The 23,755-nt window shown below is 38.6% G+C and overlaps 3 protein-coding genes across 3 annotated transcripts; 1 reads left to right on the top strand and 2 right to left on the bottom strand.

Moving 5' to 3' along the window:
- Window positions 1-669: 669 nt before the first annotated feature.
- Window positions 670-9,230, bottom strand: gghl (gamma-glutamyl hydrolase like). The gene is made up of 9 exons (XM_088993991.1): window positions 8,876-9,230; window positions 7,284-7,398; window positions 7,151-7,201; window positions 7,001-7,085; window positions 5,590-5,728; window positions 3,829-3,935; window positions 3,570-3,663; window positions 3,118-3,255; window positions 670-1,682 (listed from the first exon to the last, which is right to left on the bottom strand). Exons 1-9 carry the CDS (start codon window positions 8,985-8,987, stop codon window positions 1,564-1,566), a joined length of 960 nt encoding a protein of 319 aa, XP_088850117.1. The 5' UTR covers window positions 8,988-9,230; the 3' UTR covers window positions 670-1,563.
- Window positions 9,231-9,380: 150 nt separating this feature from the next.
- nmrk1 (nicotinamide riboside kinase 1) lies at window positions 9,381-12,994 on the bottom strand. Its single transcript, XM_088993993.1, has 8 exons — window positions 12,795-12,994; window positions 12,261-12,351; window positions 12,123-12,171; window positions 11,503-11,668; window positions 11,016-11,087; window positions 10,828-10,934; window positions 10,343-10,426; window positions 9,381-10,034 (listed from the first exon to the last, which is right to left on the bottom strand). Exons 1-8 carry the CDS (start codon window positions 12,821-12,823, stop codon window positions 10,024-10,026), a joined length of 609 nt encoding a protein of 202 aa, XP_088850119.1. The 5' UTR covers window positions 12,824-12,994; the 3' UTR covers window positions 9,381-10,023.
- Window positions 12,995-13,905: 911 nt separating this feature from the next.
- Window positions 13,906-23,617, top strand: ostf1 (osteoclast stimulating factor 1). Its single transcript, XM_088993992.1, has 10 exons — window positions 13,906-14,063; window positions 18,783-18,829; window positions 19,664-19,714; window positions 19,812-19,875; window positions 19,949-20,002; window positions 20,095-20,202; window positions 20,316-20,365; window positions 20,450-20,528; window positions 23,135-23,233; window positions 23,321-23,617. The coding sequence occupies exons 1-10, from the start codon at window positions 14,030-14,032 to the stop codon at window positions 23,377-23,379; spliced, it is 645 nt and encodes a 214-aa protein (XP_088850118.1). The 5' UTR covers window positions 13,906-14,029; the 3' UTR covers window positions 23,380-23,617.
- Window positions 23,618-23,755: the final 138 nt, after the last annotated feature.

The raw sequence follows: 23,755 nt of genomic DNA, 5'->3' as shown, positions 1-23,755 counted from the left end.
CATATAATACTGGAAAAAAATCATACTGGAAATCGAATAAGGAACACATTTGTCAAATTCTGAATTTGACTGCCTGTAAAAAGCACCCCCTTGTCGCCCCTTTCTGGTAACATTCTGATTCCTATACAATACAAGCAGCTAACCAAATCAGCGAACCAAATATCAACTTAATTCACCCTGAAAAAGTCTGACATTTGCTTTGCTGTTGAATTGATGATTATATCTTTATGAGATCCTCTATGTGCCACCCTCCCTCCGGAAATATTAAATAATGTGAGGTAGGTAGACAACCTCTCCACTCCCACTGCTTCCTTTGTAAGTGTACTGTGAGCAAGCTAGCTCTTTTATTTGACGGTTGACATAGCTATTTTTTGACAACAACATAACCTTCCGCACAGTAGCATTGGATTACCTGCCAAGACACGTGGGAGATATGGATGTTAAAATATGTAAATAATATTTAAATAGATTGTTATTTTCAATTAAAACAGGCGGTGTCAGAAGATACTCAGTGTGCGTATAGTAAAACACGATTGATAGCAGTGGAGGACTGTGAAGGACGGCAATGTAAATTTCTCCACTGTGAGACTAATAAAGGCATATCCAATCCAATCCAATCCAATCCAATCCAAAGCCGTCTCTGCTGGCCTAAAAATATCTCAATCACGGACTGATGTTAATTATATTTTGTCCGTGAATTCATATTAAATAATTCCAAATTGTCTTTCAGCTTCCTTTCATTACTTTACCGCTGTTGCACTGCTTCCAGATGTGTGTTTTCGTATTTAAGCATTCAACCAATCACATTTCATCCATCATTTGTTACCAGGGTCAGAAATGTACCTGGACACCTTCACAAGTAGTTCTGGAGGACCTGTCGCATCACATGTGTCGATCAAACAATTGCACTAACCAATCAGATTTTGAGTTGGCAACCTAAAATGGTACCAACGCCTTCTTGAAGGCCGTGGTCAATGTCAGAATTGTCACAAACTATGATTGGCTAGTCACTAGCCAATCATAGTTTGCAAACACTGCTCATCCCTAGCCATGAGTTACAATAGCATACTGGCCAGAGCTAGCACGCTGTATCTGTAGCAAGCTGCATAAGCAAATAGATTGTGTTGATTTAAGAGCAGCTTTGTCACCCACAATGGCTGAATGAGAAGAAATGGATTTGGTTGGAGAATAACTGTTAAAGCCATTTTAAAACGGATCATTTCAAGAAAAAATGGACATCATTAAGAAAGGTCGGTCAGTTATTTACTGGCTAATGGCACCCTCTAGTGACCTTGTAGTAAATAATGCCAAAAAAATTCAGTCTGGATTGATTCAGACGTAGCACTGCTGAAGGCCTAGCGATGAAATCGATGAAATCCATGGCCCACCACTGATTGATTGTCACCATTGTCAAAAGTATGTTTTTGGAGGAATACTACAATAATCATTTTATTTACAAAGACATTGCAATAAAATCACATCACAATTAATTATTAAAGAAAAATCAGGATCCACACGTGACTTGCCTTCCTTGCGAAATGTGACTTTTTTAATGACAGCTTTTCAGAAGAAATAGATCTGCTCATAACCACTGAAGTTTCCTGCAAAGACGGGCGTGTAGCTGTAAATCAGGTTCAAGGCCTCCTCTTTCGAGTCATCAAACTTATGTAAACTTTTCCTTGCTGAAAAAAAGCAGAAATGAGATTCATGTGATTTGGTCACATCCTCTTTTCATCCTCTTGATGTACTGTAGAATGGTGGTTCTCAAACTTTTTTTCACCAAATACTGTATCCCCCTCAAAAAATATCTTTATTTACATAAATATCAATGTCAAAATACGGTAGCTTACTAGACCTAAGTGTTGACCACACCAAAAAACGGCAACGTGTTTAGTCTTAAAAATAATATGTAATATTTTTCTAAGTCACTATAACATTATGTACAGTTTGAATGTCAACACTGCATTTAAAAACAGGAAACCAGAAAACTGTATTTAAAGGACAACCGACACAATTTTTTTGTTTCCTAACTGACATCAGAAGAAACCTTTTATAGCATCTAAAATATCCAAAACACGCAGGCTGATATTTTTTGTCAAATTAAAAACACCAATAAACACTAAAAGTGTCCAAAAACTACTTCAAAATGAAACCGGAAATGGCCAGTTTCAGAAAGTCCCGCCCCCTTGTTCGTGACGTCATGCAAGACGGCTTGCCTTGCTCGAGAATCAAAACAGTGGCTTCAGATTCGGAGAAGATGCTTTCTTGTTACTCACCCAGTTATGAATATGATTCAAATAGTTCTGAAGAGGAAATCATAAATGTTTGCAATCAATTAAAGAAGTACTTGTGTATCAATTCGAGCTATCAGGACTCCAATGTAGAGTCCCAGAAAATGCACAAGATGGCGCCCAAGCTCCGTTGGAAATGGGCTGATTTGTCTGCTGGGAATTTGTGTCAACTAGTATCAAATAGTAGTCTTGGTGCAACACACAACGATTCACCATGGCATTATTTATGTGTTGTCCTTCTAATTTCACCATCGACACGGATCAACACGAAGTTTTCAGACCAAACAAAGTGTGTCGCTTTCTCGGTCAGGAGCGTCATGTCAGGCATCGTCATCAACTCAAAAACCAGACTCCCTGAATATTCAGCGCAAGTCTTAAAACATCAAATATAGCTATATGCCGTGGAATCTTTGTAAAATAATAATATCCAATAACATAGAAGTCATTTGAAGTGATTTTACAAATTATGGACACACCTTGTCGGGAGGCGTCGGTTGTCTTTTAAATAATGATTCAATTAAAATCTACTACACACGTTGAAGAAAGTTGTACTTCGATAAATACATTTTACGTAAAAATTAGCTTAAAGGTTTCTTGATCCTGATACCAAGATTTAATTCTGATCAAAGTCACTCATTGACGCCACTGTAATAAAATCCAACGTTATCTACAGTGCGATCGAAGCATCACTTATTTGTAACAGTGTTATTATAAATACTTAATGTGATACATTTTTTTCTGAATTTATACTCAATTAAAATGATAATTTGTTTCTACTTTCCTCCTCTCCCTAATTGTTAGATTTTTGTAGCGATTGGAGGCTGACCTTCATTCACCAAAAAATGGGCCAGAAGTGATGACAGCTGGACGGCATGAGGAGAGTGGGGAAAGCTCAGTTTGCTGTCCCACTGAAAACGGTTCACCTCTGGGTGCCACTGCACCCCATAGAATGGATATCTCTTGCCTGCCATAACAATACAGTACATGAAAATATTGTTTAGAGAAATTTAGATTCACAATACGTAAGAAAAAAAATGGCGGCATTTCTTTATTCCAGGAAGGGAGAATGGTTAAAATGCGCTGTTACATTTTCAGCTGTTGTTAAAGCACTATATAAATCAATATGTATTATATTGTAAAATATGCAGGCTCAAACTGGGACCCTGAGCCATAGCTTGGTGGTTAACCAAATTGTCGATGCTTTGCATTTTACTGGTGAGATTGTTTCGATGCAGTCTCCATAGTGAATCTGGGTAGGATGACTCATTTTTCACAAACCTTCGATGGTTGAGATGAAGTGGACCCCATTTTCACCAACATTTGTAGAAATCACCGAAAAGAAGTTCATCAGCTCTTTGTTTTGATAGAAGGCCTGGCAAAAACACAATACTGTTTTGAAAGGGGCTTAGAAATAAAATGTGTCGTTATTATGATGATTATTAATTATTCTTCTTATTATTATTAATAATCACAATTCTTCAGTAAAACAAAATGAGTAGTGTTTTGTCTTAAGAGGACGTAGAATGATTTACTCTACTTTCGGGCTGAGTCCATAGTGGTGAAAATGGCCAGTGAGAGGTTCTCTTTGCAAAGCTTGCATCAACTCCTCAGGAAAGCCCTGAAACATGTGACTGGAGAAGCCCGCTGAAACATTGAAAAGACACTTCATTAGTTCAGTGTTTTGTTTCTTTTCTTTTTTGCATGTTTTGTGAAAGTTGAATAATACACAGTACAATGGCCAATTAATAATTCTTGAAGTGTCAATAAAAAATGCATTATGATCGTGATGCAGCATCAACATAGTACACAATTATCATTATTATTACTGTATATTAATTACATGTGCGTAATTAATATGTGTGTAATTAATATTACGTATACGTATCTGAAAGTGAAAACTTTCGGTCGTAGTTTTCACTGAGTGTCCAAAGTCAAAATTTGAATTGTGGCAGTTGTCACTCTGCTTCCACAAAGTGGTGAGATTCAGTATTGCACATTGTGTTCGCTTTGTTGAAAATCCATCACACTGAGGTGGTTGGTGAATGCTGTGGATTCCCAAAAGTTACACTACTCCAGAATTTAGGCATCAACATTTAAAAATGAATAACAAGTACACGGGCAAAACATCATATTGGTGTTCTGTTTTCAAAGCTAGATAAAAATTGTAATTCCTGTTGTTAAATTGAGAATCATTGCTGAATTTGGTTGGCAAAAAGGGATTTTGTGTAAGCTCAATACCACCAGAGAAACATTTTTGTACATTTAAAATATATTTGTGATAAAAGAAAATTCTTTAAAAATTATCAGAGGGATTGTCAGAGATATAACAGTCAGACACTGTGGACGATGACTCGGAACCAGAAAGATTGTCTTTACTGCCGGCAGGAAACGTAGTCATTCATGACAGACGTCTGAATTCTGCAGCCCTGTGCCAAGCTATTTATTGAGAGTATATGCAAATTTAAGTGATACATTAGTAAAACCGTTTTCATGATTAGAATACCACGCCCAGGGAACGTTCTGAGCCCCAACAGCTGTAAGCAATAAGACATTTCTTTTCGATGAGCTGATACATTTGTAACTTGTCTAATGAGCTCTTCCTGTGCAGGATGTTCAAGCCGTAAATAACTTCAGTGATAAAGGAGTATCCCAAGTCCTAAATTCTGTGCAAGGCCCGATCTCCTAGATCAGGGGCCGGGAACCTATGGCTCGCGAGCCATATATGGCTCTTTTGATGATTGCATATGGCTCGCCGATAAAACTAAATACATATTGTCGTTTTTTTCGCCGTTCATTTCCCGTTGGGGCTGCAGTTGGCGGAGAGCGCAATTTTGATTGGATGACACTGACCTAGAATGACCTAGCTGTGTCTGTTGACCTGATTGACTCCAGGTTGTCAGTGCTTCAATCAAGTCACACATGTTGACTAAGCATATAACAGCATGAAACTATGATAACTTCTTATTCTGTCTAATATCTATCAGGGATACATCTGTAACATCATATTTTAGATTTAATTGAAAAACAAATCTACTATCCATCCATTTTCCATACCGCTTATTCCTCATTCGGGTCGCGGGGGGTGCTGGAGCCTATCCCAGCTGTCTTCGGGGACTAGGCGGGGGACACCCTGAATTGGTTGCCAACCTGAGAAAATGTCCGCCAATTCTGAATTGCTCTTAGATAAACAACCATTCACACCAATGGACACACCAATGGACACTTCAATGAACATGTTACCCGGACCCAAGATTCTAACCTTTACAAACAAAAACAATCAGACAACTAAGTAACAAACCTTGTGTTAAGTTCAGAGGCAGGGCCGCATTCTCAACCGTGGCTGTCGTCAACAGGTTGTGGCCGGACACCAGGACGGTGAGTAGCTGCATTCCCAAGCATGTTCCCCACATTGGGAAGTGATCACCTGCTTCGTTGGCCTGTCAAATTTCAGATGTTCTAGGAGGCTTTTCCTGATATTTGTTTATTTTTCTTTATTTGTTGTTTTTTTTTCTTGTCATTTCAGAGAAATACATTTCATTTCTTTCCTTTGATTTTTCATGTTTTCAAATCCCTCCAATCCCCATGTCAATAAAACTACCGTATTTTCCGGTGTATAAGGTGCACCCCCAACAAATGGAATATTTTCAAACTTTTTCAAACTAAGGCACACCGGACTATAAGGCACACCTTCAGTTAATGAAAAAAGTTTTCCAAATATAATATATAAATACAGTAAAGTCTCGTTATATCGATATTCAAGGGAGTCCGAAAAAATATCGATATAACCGGGACTATCGATATATCCGACCCTGTTTTCATGTAATTTTCTCCGTGCGTGCATAGAAATAGGATCGATATAACCGGGACTATCGATATATCCGATATCGATATAACGAGACTTTACTGTATATCAACATTTTCCAAATACAGTATAGGGCACACCACATAATAAGGCGCTACAGTAGAGGCTGGGGTTACGCACTACTTCTTTTACAGGGGGAAACGGAGTCAGTGGGTGCTCAATATTACTTCACATATAAGGCGCACCTGCCTATAAGGCGCAGGGTCATCTTTTGAGGAAAATGATGGCGTTTGGGTGCGCCTTATACACCGGAAAATATGGTACTCAATAATGTTTGACTATTTGGTACAAGTCACTTGTAACTTTGGCTTTCATGTTACAGTCTTTAAATTATTTATTTCTTACAAAATGGCATTTGCATGTGTACAATTCTTAAATCTCATATTTTTCAATTGTAGTTTTGTATGAATTTCAAACAATTTCGATGATCAATGCCTTCAATTGACAAAAATGTGAGACCTTTGATAAATTATTACTAAGAAAACAATGGTCAATATTCATTCATATACTAAATTATTCTTATCCTTATAAACAAATGATGTATTTATTTATATTGTATAATTTTTTTTACATTTTATTATAAATGTTTATTTACATAGATTTGTTTAATCTTTGTGAAATCACTTTAAGCATATGTATTGTCTCTTGCTCTGTTTTCTTTTTCCTAATTAGTAACATTTTAAAAATTAGTTTACAATACATTTTTGAAATGTATTGAGGTTTTTTTTGCGTGATAAACAATGTTTGGTTAACATTAAGTCTTTGCGACCTAATACTATTAAATATTGATCAGCTTAAATTAAACGTCAGTAAAACTATGAAGCTTCCGGTACAGTATGCAACTAACCTTCAGAGCAAGTCGATAGAAAATCTTTGACACCCGAGCAAAGTCAGACGTCTCAAGATCGCAGTCTCCGCCGATGAGAAGGAGACTGAAACATGAATCACGAATCAAGGCGTGGGTCTTTGACTGGTGATGTCATCAACATTTGCTTACCCATTTATCCTGCTGAAGATGTTTTCATACTCCACAGTACTAAGCGTCAGTCTGCATGAGCGAAGATGAAAAGAAACATGGAATGAAAATGTTTTAAATATGATGTTCATGGCCTCAAATGTTCCCAACTGACTTAATGGGCATCACTCGGCTGCCCGCAGACTCAATGTACTTGACGTAGGACGCAGGTATGTATGTACTCCCGTATTGTTTCATGGCTTCATCGGAAACCATCTGAGTCAAAATACCTGCACAGAAACAAAATATTTAACACAAGAAGAATGTGTTGGTAACCGATTAACTCCTTCAATGCCAGAGGTGCAAAAATGTGTCCATTCCGATGCCAGCGTTTTTGTCATTGTCACTCGAATTCCAGGACCCATGGAATATTGAGTTTTAGGACCACATAAACATTCAATACAGCGTTAGAAACCTTACACTCTCTTCTTTCATCAGAAAAAATAGTTAATTCCTAAATTATATGAGTCTGGAGTTATATAAGCTTGAAATGAGGGAGGCTGTCCAAAATACAATGCAATACATACATATTGGTTTATAGAGCGCTTTAACAACAAAGCGCTAACATGGAAAAAACGGAAATGCTGCCCCCTTGTGAAAATGGAATAAACATATCCAGAGGCCATGGCCAGCGTTTTATCAGCACCCAAACATGAAAAAACAAAACCCGAACAATTTCAGGAATGGCACTCTGTCATATTTTCAATTCCCGAATAAAATCGTGAATGGCAGTGAATGAGTTAACTTTAAAAGTGCTAAGTTTTACTTTTATAATACATTTTACATCGCGCATCTTTGAATTTTCGTCCTTTCTACATACCGTGATAACTCGGTTTATGAACCCCTTGGCTTACGAACTTTTCGGTTTACGAACGTTAAATTTATGAAAATTTCACCTTGGCATTGGAACTTTTTTTGGGATACACACGGAGCTGCCTGAATGATTGGTGTCGTTCGCGAACGAGCCCGTTCTTCTCACAACAAAGTGGCAGCCGACTGTTTTTGTCCTCTATTCCCCGCCCCAGTCTTCGATTAAAGCCACGTGACTGGTCAAGAACGCAGAAGTGATGGGGCAAGGGTGGTTTAAACATTAAAGAGACAGGCAGACGACAGTGAGAGTTTCAACTTTGATAGTTCAAAGGCAGACTGTAGACTGCAAGGTTAAGATATCCCATCAATCAGGCTCCACAAACAAGCCACACAAGCCATCTATACACTTGATGCAAAACGCTATCAACCCAGATAAACAGAACACAACTGATGAGGAACTAGATAAAATTATCACAGAGAAAGCACCGACAAGGATCATTCCTCAAGATGGTGAAAATAGGCTACGTTCCTCATCAAGTGTTTAATGCTGATGAAACCGGCCACTCCATTCCAATAAAACGGCTTTATTAAACAGTACAGTTTATTTCTTTAATTATAATACCATAGCACATTTATTATACATAACATAAGGTATATTTTGTGTAGTTTTAAGGCTTAGAAAATTAGAAAGGAGAAAATTATGTTTTATGGGTACCTGGGAAGGGACTATTCTCATTTCAATGGTTTCCTATGGGAAATTAATTTTTGGGATACACACTTTTCGCCTTACATTGTCTGTGAACCAATTAAGTTCGTAAGCCAAGGTATCACTGTACTTATTTTTAAATTCTCTGCCTTTTTTTCATCCGGTCAGCAATTGTATTGTACTGTACTTACCAATAACAGGTCTGTCATTCAAAATGCTCCGCTTACTTGCAATCAGCCTGTTATGGCAAGAACCAAAACATCCGCAAACCAAAATGATGCAGAGAAGAGAGCAAAATCGCATTTTGAAGCCTTAACTTGATTCAAATGGCTCAATGTGCTTTCAACAGATTCGGAAGAGGTCGAAAGAGAAACTTTATGTTGACATTTCACTGAATGAGGAAGTGTAGTGAGGGCATGTGACCAATCACGTGCACGCAATCAGTCCACTGATAACATGTCACAACCAAGTTTGAGGAAAATAATCTGTGGTAATCGTCAATCGATTTCTGGTTAATATGATGCTTTTGAACTAAATGTTATTTTTTGAATGTAATTCTCTCAACGCCTTGGATCGGACAGTCGTGATGTTTTCTCTCATTGCAACAGATGGTAATAATTTGCTTTTCTAACCTGTAATAGATTTAATAATAGAAATGTTTTTATGGTGTGGACAAAGAAGGGGACAAAAACGGGATGTTGTATTGATCATTGATTCACAATGTACAATATTAACTCATTCACTGCCATACGTGATGAAAAATGTGTCCACTCAAGTGCCAGGGTTTTTGTCATTGTAACTCGAATTCCCGCACCCACAGAATATTGAGTTTAAGGACTATATAAATATTCAATGCAGAGTAAGAAACCTTAGACTCTTTTTTTTCATCAGAAAAAAGAGGTAATTCCTAAATTGCACCAATGCAATACATACATATTGGTTTATATTGAACTTTAACAACAGGTGGAGCTGGAACAAAGCACTAACATGGAAAAACAGGGAAATGCTGCCTCCTTATGGAAAGGAAAAAAAACATTGCCGGAGGCCATGGGCAGCGCTTTATTGGCACCCAAGCATGAAAAAAAAAACAAAACCAGAACAAATTCGGGAATGGCGCTCTACGTCATATTTTCAATTCCCGAATAAATTAGTGAATTTCAGTGGATGAGTTAATAATCAATCTCAAGCAGTACGGTGGCTAACTGGTTAGCTTGCCGATCTCACAGTGCACAGGTCAAGGTTTCGTTTCCGGCCTTCTTAATGTAGAGTTTGAATGAATTAGTTTGGTCCTTTTGTAATAAACATGAGATTGAAGTCTTCCAGTTCAACCGGATTTCAGTCAGTCCTCCTCTGTAAATAAGTAAACAAACAAAAAAAAATGTTTAATTGCATATACAATGCAACGCATCTTGATTTATATAGCACTTTAACAACAGCTGTAGCTGTAACAAAGCGCTTAACATGGACAAATATATACAGGAAATAAAGCAGTCACAAAGGTATTCGAAAGCATCAGGGAGTAAAACTAAGATAAAAAAAACAAGTCTGAATCATGCTGAGTCAAATGTTGAAAAGTACAAGTGAGTTTTGAGTCAGGTTTTAAAAATGAGCAGATGTTTGAATATGTTCAAATTCCATGCATATACTTCACAACTTACCTCTTTGCATGTTTATTTCCCGACTAACATCTTGATACACGGTGGCAAGCAGATCCTCCTTTGACTTCAATCCATCCAAAAATACTGTATGATAGACACAATTGAAATATGTTTTCGTGATACAGGACATTTCTCCTCACATTGCAAAATTTTAAATATCAACATCTAAGTAACAGCTGTTTGAGCATTTTTTAATATCCTGCTTGAGGATGAGAATGTGCAATTACTCACATGTGAGGGAATATTACATGAAGCCAACATTTAACTACAGTAAAGTCTCGTTATATCGATATCGGTTATATCGATAGTACTGCTTATTACGATACTATTTCTATGAACGCAAGGAGAAAATTTACATGCCGCAGGATCGGATATATCGATAGTCCGGTTATATCTATATTTTTTCCAACTCCCGAGAATATCGATATAACGAGACTTTATTGTAATTGAAATTATTTTGAACTTTTCAAATGTCTGAGACGCACAGATTCCCGTCGCCGTGTTATCCATCTCCTGGCGGTTCCTCAAGTACATGGGCCATACGTGTCCGTCAAAGTAGCCGGGTGGGTCAGGTGGCTTGTACACCCTCAAACTGTTTGTTCCACACAAGTGACATCCATGTGCTTACATGATGTTCAACATGTCAAGCAAGAAAATAAAAAGAGAGACTCGCCTTCGTCTTTTCTTGCAGATGTCATACGGAATTTCCAGGAAATATCTTTTGTTCATTAGCTTATTCAAAGGTCTGCAAACAAAGGTTCAACTGTTCATTTGAATTGAATACTTTCTGCACAATTTACTAACAAGCAGCGAAATGGAAACATTCACAACAGTCAAGTGAACATTGTTTCTTGAAATCTAACAAAATAACCCAAATTAAAATTGCACATTTTAAAAAGAAAAATAAATACAAAATAAAGTGCTTTAAAAATGATAACTGACACTACATTTTGCGTTTCCACAATTAAAAACAAAAGTCAAGACAAAATAACAAAAGATGTTTCCCCCCAAAAAATCTAAAATTATTACATCAAATGAACATGCACTCACAAGCTTAGAAAAGGTCAAATTCAATTTTAATAAGCATGATCCTGAAATTTCACCACAAACATGACTATCCCTAAAACTATCCCATATTATTGTGTATTGTGCATATTAACCTGTAATTGAATATCAGGAAGCCTTCCACAATCAGCACAAACACGTGATTGGCTGATGATGTCACTCTCTCCGTCGTCTGACCCAGTTCCTTCAAAAATGATTGTGGGTCTTTTCGCCAGGCGTTAACCTGGCTCATCATGGCATCCATGTGGAGAGCATCCAGCGCTAGACAAGGTCACACACAAATGCATTGAAAGTGTTTTTAGAATTTCAGATCTGCCTGCTCCAAATACATTGACATGTCTATAAGTGGAACCTGAATTTTCTGAGAAAGTATGTCTCGAACAGTGACGTGCAGTCAGTGCAGGCAGGTGAGGCAGTGCCTCACCTGTCATCATGGAAAGCTGTCATGGAAATATCAAATGAAAAAATAAATTAAACAGTTAGATGTATTTAGTGATTTGTACTTTAAAGTTCTTGTCCATTTAACTTCACCGTTTTAGGATTTTTTTCAAAATACTAAGTCGAGACGAGCGGTGACGTCATTGATGGCGTCAGTGCCTCACAAGCCATGAACCTCACCGCACGTCACTGGCTCCAATGTCACTGGACTGCAGTGACATTTGTTAAGTTGACTATTTGTGCTTTGTGACATGTCCAATGCGTGATATATCCTTACTGTCATACTGCTTGAAGCCATTACCGTCCACTGGGACCACAGAATCATCCTGAATGAACAGCAGACTCAAGTTAGAAAATGTGGATTTACAAAAAAATGGTATGTTTCTCACAGGAGTTTATAAAAAAAAACGTTTACCTTGAAAAACGAATCCTGTGCAATGATAAAGCTGCGGGGTATCTTCTCTTTTAAACTTTTGGCAAGAGTGGACTTTCCTCCATTGGTCATTCTTAAAAAAATACCATAAAACGTGATGAGAATTAAAACAAGACAAACACCTGGACAACTGGCGTCCTTTTTACATACGTCAGAAAGACACTTTCTTTTAAACAAAAGTCGGAAGTGTACCATAATTGTTTAGTTTTATAAGAAATCATAACTGTACCAGAGAGACAAGGTATTATTAAGACACCCGGGTACTGTTTCAAATTGTGGGACAAAAATGCATGTCTCTTTTAAAGGATTCACAACATACAGTACTTATTTAGCTGCTTTGTATACCACCATATGTTTGTTAAATGCGGCGTCACTCTTCATTGTCATTTGCATTCAGTCTCAACATCGTTCTCACATTTTATTTTATACATATATTGGTTAGCATAATTGCTTTGTCCACAAATTAGGAGTAGAGTTGGGAAAATGTCCTTGATGAAAATAAAATATCGCACTTACCCACCGACTCCCACAATTAGTTTCTTCATATCTACTTGCAAAGGTCGCTCGGGGACGTTAGCAATTGCATGCTAGGCTACCCGGTAAACAAATAGCTCATATCGTTCAAAATATGCACGATCTGACACGCTGCAGTAACTACGGCAGTAACGTGTGTACCTCGACCATGTTCTCATAACATTTTGCACTCATCCATAAACTTCCGCTTACACTCCTTCGCAAATGGCTGGCTACAATGTGACGTCATTCAGGGGAAAATCTTTAAAAAAGTACAGTAAGATTTTAATTGGAAAAAATATTCATTCGTTCATTCTAAATACCTGTAATCCCTATTTGAGTTACAGAATACATAATGTAAATAAAATGTAAAAATAAAAATACACGAGAAATAATGTTTAAAATTAAATAACAATAAAAAAATCAATCATTTTCTGATCGTTTATGATCACAAGGGCGTGATAGACCTATTCCAGCTGTTATAGGCCAGGAAGTGGGGTAGACCCTGAAATGGCTGCTAGCCAATCGCAGGGCACACAGAGACGAACAACCATTAAAATCACACCTTGGGACAAATTAGAGTACGGACTAGGAAACTCGAGTACCCTGGGAGAACACGAATACGGCACGCAGGAAAGCCGTAGCCGAAATCGAACCCTGCGCCTCTGCGGTGACAGGCTAACCACCGCCTCATGTATCTGAACTGTAAAAATAATACGTTGCGTGTCACATTGTATCACCGTAACTTATTTAGGTGATTTTGTTATCTTAAAGAAAATAACCTAAACCGTTGTGCACATTTTCCTTATGATTCTTGTCAATGCAAATTCGAGGCACATTTATTGTATTAGGTGTCTTTGGATTAGATATTAGTGCAATTGGTTCCCTTAACCGTCTGGTTTGTCCGTTTTTTGTGATAAGCATATGAAAAATATACAACTATGTATCTAAAGTCATTTTTCAAATACGGGTTATGGGAAAACACAGTAAAGTACTAAGATTTGGTCAACCCATATGAAATGTAAAGTTGGCAAAAAAAGTAAGACCAAATAAGTAAATACTGTATATAAATTAATCATAATGGATTATTTTTTTGCGCATGCGTAGATGGTCACTTCCGTGTAGCCAGAGGCAGCCTCGACTTCCTCAAAGGGAGTGACTCCTGTGCTGAGTGTTTAGCTCAGCAAACTTTTTCATTTCACAGCGTTTGGTTTGCAATTTGACTTTTACCCTCGCCAATGTCCAAGCCTCCTCCAAAGCCGGCCAAGCCTGGTAAGAGATACATTACGTTTGACCTATTGGTTAGATTTGCCGAAACTCGTTTCGTACACCTTGCTAGCGCGATTCCAGTCGTACGGTTTGGTGAAGAAAAAAAACAATATGGGACATCTCTGAGTTGTATTGAGTCCCTACCCCGCAAAAAAAGTAAGATCAACTAGTGAGCAACGAAGGAACGACGTAAACCGGGCAAAAATAGTGATGGAGGTCTTGAGACAATCGCCTGGCCTCTGACTTCCCTATTTGCCCCAGTCCTGTAGGTGAGTGTGTTGCGTTTAAGGTCACAGGTTAAAAGCTCACAGGAACCGTAAACGTCGATACAGTTTGTACAGCTTTACGTTTGCGTATGCGCAATGTTTAAAATCAAGCGTTTATTGAAACACAAATGACGTGGCGCACATTCGTTTTTTTAAACGACAAAATACTAACGTACATAAACATGGAGTCCTTCCATATTACTTCGAATATTTCCACCCACCAACCCCCAGGATCATTTTTACGATTTAATTAGAAATAAGAGAAAACTCACATGCAGTGTATGGATGGACCTCAGAATTAAGAGACACAATACTCCCAAAGTCTAATTTATCAATCAATATAAAACCCACAAGAAAGATAATATACACAAACTTATCTTAATGGTTACTGACTTTAAAGTAACCTATAACTGGTCAACCATTAACCGAACTGTTGGTTGATTGTGCATTTAATTGACAAGAAAGCCATTGAAAGACAAAGTAATTGACCAGAGTCTGATTTACAGTCAATTAAAAACTAACACAAGTCCACCACTATCATAAATATGATCTCTGTAACAACAACGTGTAACTTTTATATTAAAACTACTAGATATACAACATGTGTAGAGAAGAGCGCTTATGTTACATTACACTCTTTGTCGTTCAGAGAATAATTTATTTGGATGAGAAGTGATGGAAAATGCTTCCATGATGTCATTTGGATGTGAAATTGCATGTGTGTATATTTCGGAGCCTCACTTTTGGATGATGGCAAGCAGTCTGTCACCATGAACCTACTTGTGTGGTTTGATTGCACTGGTAAAAACCAAAGTGCCAAAAGAATGATTACTGCTTGTTATTGTTGTACTAAATTCATCCTGTCTACTTGATAACTAATGTTAAGCAGATTCCTTACTTACTTGTTATTGTCTTGTGGTTATTTGTGAGTATTCGGCTAGATGAAGGGCTATTTGTTGCAGAGAATTTACACAGAAGTCCTCCGGTGGAACTAATTACGTTTCTGGACCTTTGCTAAATGGGTGCTGCTTTTTAAACATTTTAGTTTTACATTTTTATTTTATTACAATTTTACCTTGCAACATTTGTAAGCACCGGACGGCTGCCATGATTCAACATTCTCAGGCATGTTACTAAACCTCAACATTTGAAATTCTCAGTCTGGTTGCACAAACGTTATTAAAAACTGTGCAATTTCTCATACACTAAAGCCCACGTCGAGAACATCTCACCTCACATCATGATAAGAGAGTTCCGCCATCACCATGATATTGCCAAAAGCAAACAAAATCAACAGATCCACTCTAGGGGTTCTCCAAATTATATGTATTTCTTAAGACAAGTGACAATCGGATTTGCTGAAGGTAACAAGGCTCACAGCTATACTCCTCCATAACCGACTTGTTTTTGTACTCTTTGTTAAATGACTTTCATGTCAACCCAAGACCCCCAATTGAGACCATATTACATCATGCAGGTGTACCGAATAAAATGTTTCTGCGCTTAGATATCACAAAATGTGATTCTTGGCATTCAATCCACCCTGAAAGCACCACGAAAAAGTTTGGGAGCACACAGAATGCGTTTAAAGCGGCGTGATGGGGCCTGTGGTGTGTATCTGTGAGAGCTCGACATGACCGGACCTGCGGAGTGTGCAAAAAAAAAAGATGCAAATAGAGCCAAGGCTTATGTGTGAGGCACTCGCCCAGCTTGAAAACACTGCCACACTTGTCAGTTTGAGGATACACACAAACCAGGATGTAAATAACTCCCGTTTGGTTACAGATGAAGCCATTTGAGGTCTTGTGTAATACACGCCGATGTCTAAAGGGTACAACATGGCTGCATTCCAATGGTGGGGCTCGCCTTAGGTGTATACCTGGAAAAATGGGACACTCGGCCGTCAGTGTCGTCATTTCGTGGGGACGTTACTGAAAGTTGACGCTCCGTCAGAATTTGGCCGATTTTAGTTGAAACAACGCCTTCAAACCATGACTTGATTCTTACAAGGATGAAAGTCTTGTCTTGGTGTCTCTGTGCACTTCTGTTTCTGTGTCGAGTGCACCTTGAGTGTGCTTTTTCGTCTTCTAACTCGCGCTGCCGCATTGCAGCGAGTCCATAATTATCCGAATGAGCTATTAAAGGACAACCGACACCATTTTTTTGTTTCCTAACTGACATCAGAAAAACGTTTTATCGCATCTAAAATACCCAAAACACGCAGGCTGATATTTTTAGTCAAATGCAAAACACCAATAAAAATGAGTTAAAGTGTCGAAAAACTACTTCAAAATGACCTCAGAGATGGTGAGTTTCAGAAGATCCCGCCCCCTAGTTCGTGACGTCACGCCAAGACGTCTTGCCTTGCACTACAATCAAAACAATGGCTTCAGATTCGGAGAAGATGCTTTCTTGTTACTCATCCAGTTATGAATGTGATTCAAATAGTTCTGAAGAGTGTTAGGGTAAAATATTACGGTTATCTTTAAAATTGTAAATATTATGAACAGAATTAAATATTTACCTTATTGCGCAACGTTGTAACCTAACAATTGGCATGTTCGTTGTGAGAGAGATCACCAAAGAAGCCGGCAAGTTACTCACAGATGATTTATTTCTAACAATTTGATCTAATGCAAAATTCTGGGTCTCAGCTCCCTGACACAGAAAATATTCTTGTGCCCCAAATCAGTAAGAGAGACCAAAGACTGAGACTGAGCAGCCCAGATTTAAAGGTGTCCCACATGCATATTCAAATATGGCTCAAACAAAGAAATCAGCAGTTGATTGGATCCCTCTCCTCTGATGTCGTCATCCTTTTGGTGGAGTGTTGTGGAGACGGCTCCAGTTGCCTTTGCCAAGATAGCGTTGGTTTATGTTGTATCCCTTCGCCTCCTTCCTTCAGGCTTGGTCAGGTCGTAACTTTTCCTCTCCTTTTGGTGATACGAATCAGCGTGGAGACGTCTCGAGTTGCTCTTTTATCTTTCCTTGGGTGATGAGGACCAGCTGACCCCTTGACATCCTGGTTCCTGAATAGACACAACTCCACAAACAAACATGCAAACCTTCCATGCCCGCCTGCACATCCTCCTGTTGAAAGCAAAGCACTATCAATGCTGAATAACTCAATTGTTTTACCGCTTATCCTACACAGTGCCTAACATGGCTAAGTAAATTTATTACTTCCTTTATTGCAGACCAGCCGACCCCTTAACCCCCTGGTATCTAAACAACCAGAACTTCAAACATGCAACCATTCCACATCTGTTCCTTCACCCATCCACTGAAAACAAAACACAATTGATACTGATTACCTCACTATTTTAATGTTCATCATACAATGTTAAAAAATGGCTAACTAAATGTATTTATTTCCTTCAAGAGGAAAGCATAAATGTTTGCAATCGATTAAAGAAGTCCTTCCGTATCAATTTGAGCCATCAGGACTCCAATGTAGCGTCCTAGAAAATGCACAAGACGGCGCCCAAGCTCCGTCGGAAATGGGCTGATTTGTCTACTGGGAATTTGTGTCAACTAGTATCAAGTAGTAGTCTTGGTGCAACACACAACGATTAACCATTGCGTTATTTATGTGTTTTCCGTATAATTTCGCCATCAACACGAAGATTTCAGACTAAACAAAGTACCCAAAATGGATCGTGTGTCGCTTTCTCGGCCAGCGGCGTTTCTGACGTGACGTCGTGTCAGGAATCGTCACCAAGACTTCCTGAATATTCAGTGTGAGTCTTAAAACGTAAAATTTAGCTATATGCGGTGGAATCTTTGTAAAATACGCTCAGTAGAAGACATTTGAAGTGATTTCACAAATTATGGACACAACTTTTCCGGAGGTGTCGGTTGTCCTTTAAATATGCAATTCAAGTCAGTGTGGTGGCGATGCAGGCAAGTCTGCTTCATTTATATTGCACATTTCAGCACAGTTTTTGAAGCTGCATTCACAAATGTGGCTCACTTCACTTCTGGTGACGGTTTATTTCTTTTACATGCTGCATAACAACTAAATGCTGATTCGCCGTGTTTGTTTTAAACTCTCGTCTCCAACTAATTGACTTAAATTTGCAAATCTCAGTGCTTTACTGGTCTATATTTAATTAGCATTGCCTTCCTGGATTGAGGACCTAAACCATTCAGTGATTTATAGACCAGTCGCATCATTTTTAAATCAATTTATGTGCCTGATTGGGAGTCTGCGTACCAACTTTAGGATTTGAGTTATATGATCCAATGTCTTTGTTTTGGTCGGATTCCAGCCTGCAGCATTCTGAATGTTGGATTGTTTTATTTTATTATTCTTTTTTTTTTTTTTTTTTTTGAGGGAGTTAAGACGATACAATAATGAACTCCACTGGAGATAAATAATAGACGAGTCCAAATGAAGGGCATTTCCTTCTGCCATTTGCTGTCTGATGTTTTATTTTTTTTGTTTTACTTGCAGGCCAGGTCAAGGTGTTCAGAGCTGAGTTCACCTTTGACCCCAGGACGGTAAGTAATTTTTTTTCTGGGCAAAGTCATATTGTGTGTAAGATATGTGAGTGATGAAATATTGAGTGCCTGATATATATCTAGCTAGCAAGCTAGCTTCTTGTTTTTCTAGCTCGCTAGCTACTTGTCTATCTAGCTGGCTAGCTACATGTTTATCTGTCAGCTAGCTGGCTACTTGTTTATCTGTCAGCTAGCTGACTAGTTGTTTATCTGTTTAGCTAGCTGCCACTTGTTTATTTATCTATCGAGGTCTTTGTTTATTTATTTATTTATTTATAATAATAATAACAACAATAATATAATATTAGCAGTTTTTTTGACGACGATACTAGTGCAGCGTGTTCTACGGAAACAAATTCCTTGTGTGTTCTACATACTTGGCAATAAAGATGATTCTGATTCTGATATAATAATAATACATTTAATTTCTAAGCGCCTTTCAAAACTCTCAAGGACACTTTACAGTCACTGGATTTTTTTGTGCGGGTGAGCAGCGGTACATTGTAACTGGTACTCCTGTGCAAGTAGTAACTACAGATAAAAGTACAAGTTGCTTATTATAAATTAGAACATAGGAAAAAAACAATAACATTCATCTTACTCCAAAAGATGAACCGATGTAATGCACAGGTTCTGTTTTTCCAATAGTAGCAGTGAACAATATCTATTATTTCTGAAATGAAAATTAGTTTGGAGATCAGAACATGTCTGCCATGTCTCTGATTGTGTTGTTCATACGTTTCACCATCGTGAAGTTGCTGAAAAGTGAGCAAGAGCATTCACACTCCAACAATCTAGTCGCTCGTTGAACCGTGCTCTTGTTGTACGTTGCAGCCTGATGAGCTTTACTTTGAAGAAGGAGACATCCTTTACATCTCTGACACAGTAAGACCGACCTTTCAGAATAAGAATATGGATCAAAAAAAAAAAAGATCCAGCCCAATGGTTTTTTTCTCCCTTAACATTTTGCCGTTGTCCTCAGAGTGACAGCAACTGGTGGAAAGGAACATGCCGAGGGAGGACGGGTCTTATTCCACGCAACTACGGTAACCGAAAGAAGATGATAAAAATCTTTCCATCTGTGAATCCAAAATCATAACACTTGTTGTCCATTTTTAGTGACGGAGCAGGCGGAATCTATCGACCACCCAATGCACGAAGCGGCCAAACGAGGTGGGCAGCCCGCACGGTTTCCACCCTTCTGTTAATTGTAACTGTTCCAAGTACATTGATTGATTGATTGATTGATTGATTGATTGATTCAGGGAATCTTTCCTGGTTGAGGGAATGTGTGGAGAACAGGGTGGGAATCAACGGCCTGGACAAGGCTGGCAACACTGCCCTCTACTGGGGATGTCACGGAGGACATAAAGGTACAGTGATGGGAAATACCGGCATATTTATTCAAGCATTTATTATATTTTATATTAATAATTTCACTCTGTTGTCATTATGAGCTGTTTGATTCTCATGTTGTTCCCCTTAGATGTCGTGGAGCTTCTGCTCAACCAGTCCAGCGTGGAACTCAACCAACAGGTTAGGATCCGTTAAGAACTTTTTGGATAGATGACGTTAAATGAGAAATAAAAACTATATTAAAATGCAAAACTTGTCTTGTAGAATAAGCTCGGGGACACTGCTCTGCACGCTGCTGCCTGGAAGGGTTATTCTGACATTGTGGCCATGTTACTGAACAAGGGTGAGAGTATTTCCACAAACCCCAATTCCAATGAAGTTGGGATGTTGGGTTCAGTGTGAAAAAAAAAAAACATTTTCTACCTAAATGTAATTGAATCCACTGCAAAGACAAGGAGTGCTTAACTCATTCACTGCCAGACGTGCAAAAATATGTCCACTCCAGTGTCAGGGTTTTTGTCATTGTCACTTAAATTCCAGGACCCACAGAATATTGAGTTTTAGGACCACATAAACATTCAATGCAGCGGCTTACATTTTCTTCTTTCATCAGAAAAACAGTTAATTCCTAAATGATATGAGTCTGGGGTTATATGAGCTTGAAATTAGGACGGCTGTCCAAAAGACAATGCAATACATACATATTGGTTTATACAGTAATCCCTCACTACTTCGCGGTTCACTTATCGCGGCTTCAGTGCATCGTGGATTTTTTTTCTGCGGGAACAAAACTATATATTTTTTTTATTGATGGCATGGAAATGTGCAAACAAACAAAGTATAACGATGAGGGTTTCTTCAGCCGTCATCTGTACAAATGTGACGGTTTCGGACGTTTCGCCTCCTATCCAAGAGGCTTCGTCAGCGAACTAAAGTCTGACTGGTCGTATCGGCCCCATTTTTATATCCCTAATGTCCAGACATGGTGGCGCCGGACACAGCTATGACTGAGAGCTGTACGACTGAGAGCTTACACAGAAACAAAGTACAGTAAAGTCTCGTTATATCGATATCGGATATATCGATAGTTCCGGTTATATCGATACTATTTCTATGCACGCACGGAGAAAATTACATGCAAACAGGGTCGGATATATCGATAGTCCCGGTTATATCGATATTTTTTCGGACTCCCTTGAATATCGATATAACGAGACTTTACTGTATAAGAAACAACACTGCAAACAAAGCAGAATAAAATCAAACACGCTGGCTTTGAAAAGCTCATGGATGTCACGGTTTGAGAGGTGGTGATGGTTGTGGATCCCAAATAAGCAGGCAGGAGGGAGCAGCAGGTTGTATTTGACAAATTGTATTACAATAAAGTCAGCAGGAACAAAATCTAGAACATAAAAGTCATCAGAACAGAAAAGTACAAAGTATCAAAGAAAACCATGAGTAAAAATCCAAGATGGAACAAACCTGACAGGGTGAAGCAAACACATACAATGACCCGACTCGGAATGGTCGCGCCGGGAGTCCTTTTAACTGCCACTGATTGGAACGACCAACACATGTGCAGGTGCAGGCGGGTCGACAGCGCCACCCATTGGTCGCCAACCAGATCGTGACAGTGGAGCATTCTGCTTCTCGAAATCGGTTTCTAAAAATCTTCTTGTTAAAAAAAAGAGAGTGCCAGCAACTACCGATAACAATTTTCTTCTCTCGGAGAAAGACTCCTTCAGTAGAAAAAGACGCTACAGCGCAGCAGAGTCATGATGAATAGGCCCAGCCACAAAATATTGTTTTACAACACTCAAAAGAGGTTTTATTTTTTGTTTCATTCTGTAGTATATACAGTTTGCATTGTCAAAAAAAAGCTGACTACATTGTAGTTTGCGGATTTGACCTATCGCGGGCTATTTTTGGAACGTATCTCCCACGATAAATGAGGGTTCACTGTATAGCGCTTTAACAAAAGCTTAAAGGACAACCGACTTCTCCGGACAAGTTGTGTCCATAATTTGTAAAATGGCTTCAAATGACTTCTACTGGGCATTTTTTAATAAGATTCCACCGCATATCGCTATATTTTACGTTTTAAGACTCGCGCTGAATATTCCGGAAGTCTTGTTTTTGAGTTGGTGACGAGTCCGTACGTTGCGTCACTGAAGAACGCCCCTGACCGAAAAAAGGACATATTGTAGCAGTCCTTCCATCACGTCAATGCATTTTTGCTGTACTTTGACGTCTGAAAACGTCATGTAGGACCAAAAAGAGGCAGAAGAGGGCGACAAAGCTCCACGTAAGGAATTAATCAGCCTGTGGAAACAGGCTGATTAATTCCTTACACGGCTTTGTCGCCATGTTCTGCCTTTTTTTGATGCGACATTTCCCACACCTGATGCCTCAAAATGACACGGAATAAATTATTTAATCGATTGCAAACATGTATGCTTTCTTCTTCAGAACTATTTGAATCATATTCATAACTGGATGAGTAACAAGAAAGCGTATTATCCAAATCTGAAGCCATTGTTTTGATTCTCCAGTAAGGCAAGACGTCTTGGGGTGACACCACGAACATGGGGGCGGGACCTTCTGAAACTGGCCACATCCGGTTTCAAATTGAAGCACTTTTTAGACACTTTTTTTTTAATTGGTGTTTTGCATTTGACTAAAAATATCATACTGCATGTTTTGGGTATTTTAGATGCTATAAAACGTTTTTCCTTCCTTTAAGGTGGAACAAAGCGCTAACATGGAAAAAGGGAAAATGCTGCCCCCTTTATAGCCATTTTATGGCCAGCACTTTATCTACACCCAAACAAGAAAAAAATGAAACCTGAACAAATTCAGAAATGGCCCTCGACGTCATATTTTCAATTCCTGAATAAATTCGTGAATGGCATTGAAGAAGTTAAACGTCTTTTTTTTTTTTTCATTCAGATGCACGGACAGACATCCGGAACAATGAGAACAAGCTAGCTCTGGAGATGGCCACCAATGCACAATGTGCCTCGCTGCTTAAAAGAAAGCTGGCCAGCGGTAAGTCCAGAATCCGCATGGTGCTTTTGCTCCAAATAAAACTGAGAAAAAACGCACACATCAAATGTGTTCCTTATTCCCCCTCAGCTATCACCCGCTCGCACAGCAATGCTGAGGAGTATTTGGACGAAGAGGACTCGGACTGATGACGTGGCGCCCGCAGAGAGATTTCATCAGCGATGTAAAAACGTAACGAAAAAAAGTTCCATGTTGTCCTCCTCCTCCTCCTTGTTGGCATGGTTGTTACTGTTAACTCTATTCTGAATTAAGCCCTCAGCATCACAGCAATGCAAATTGAAACATCGAAACAGTTAATTCATTGTCTGGAATGTTGTTGCGCAACGGGACCAAAAAAAAATTTTGAAACGTATTGATTCGATACAACTGCTGATGCTGTTTGTTGACTTTAATTTGTGTGTGTGTGAGCACAGATTTTTTTTTGTATATGCTCCTTAGTCAAATTAAGACGTCTCATTCCTCATATTTCTCAAAATTATCGAAAATAAGAACCGTATCAGTTGG

The sequence above is a fragment of the Hippocampus bargibanti genome, linkage group LG04, assembly GCF_051943395.1.
Source record: "Hippocampus bargibanti isolate YZ-2025 linkage group LG04, ASM5194339v1, whole genome shotgun sequence".
Taxonomy (NCBI): Eukaryota; Metazoa; Chordata; class Actinopteri; order Syngnathiformes; family Syngnathidae; genus Hippocampus; species Hippocampus bargibanti.
Note: the sequence above shows the minus strand (reverse complement) of the source record. Positions and strands in the feature narration are given on the sequence as shown.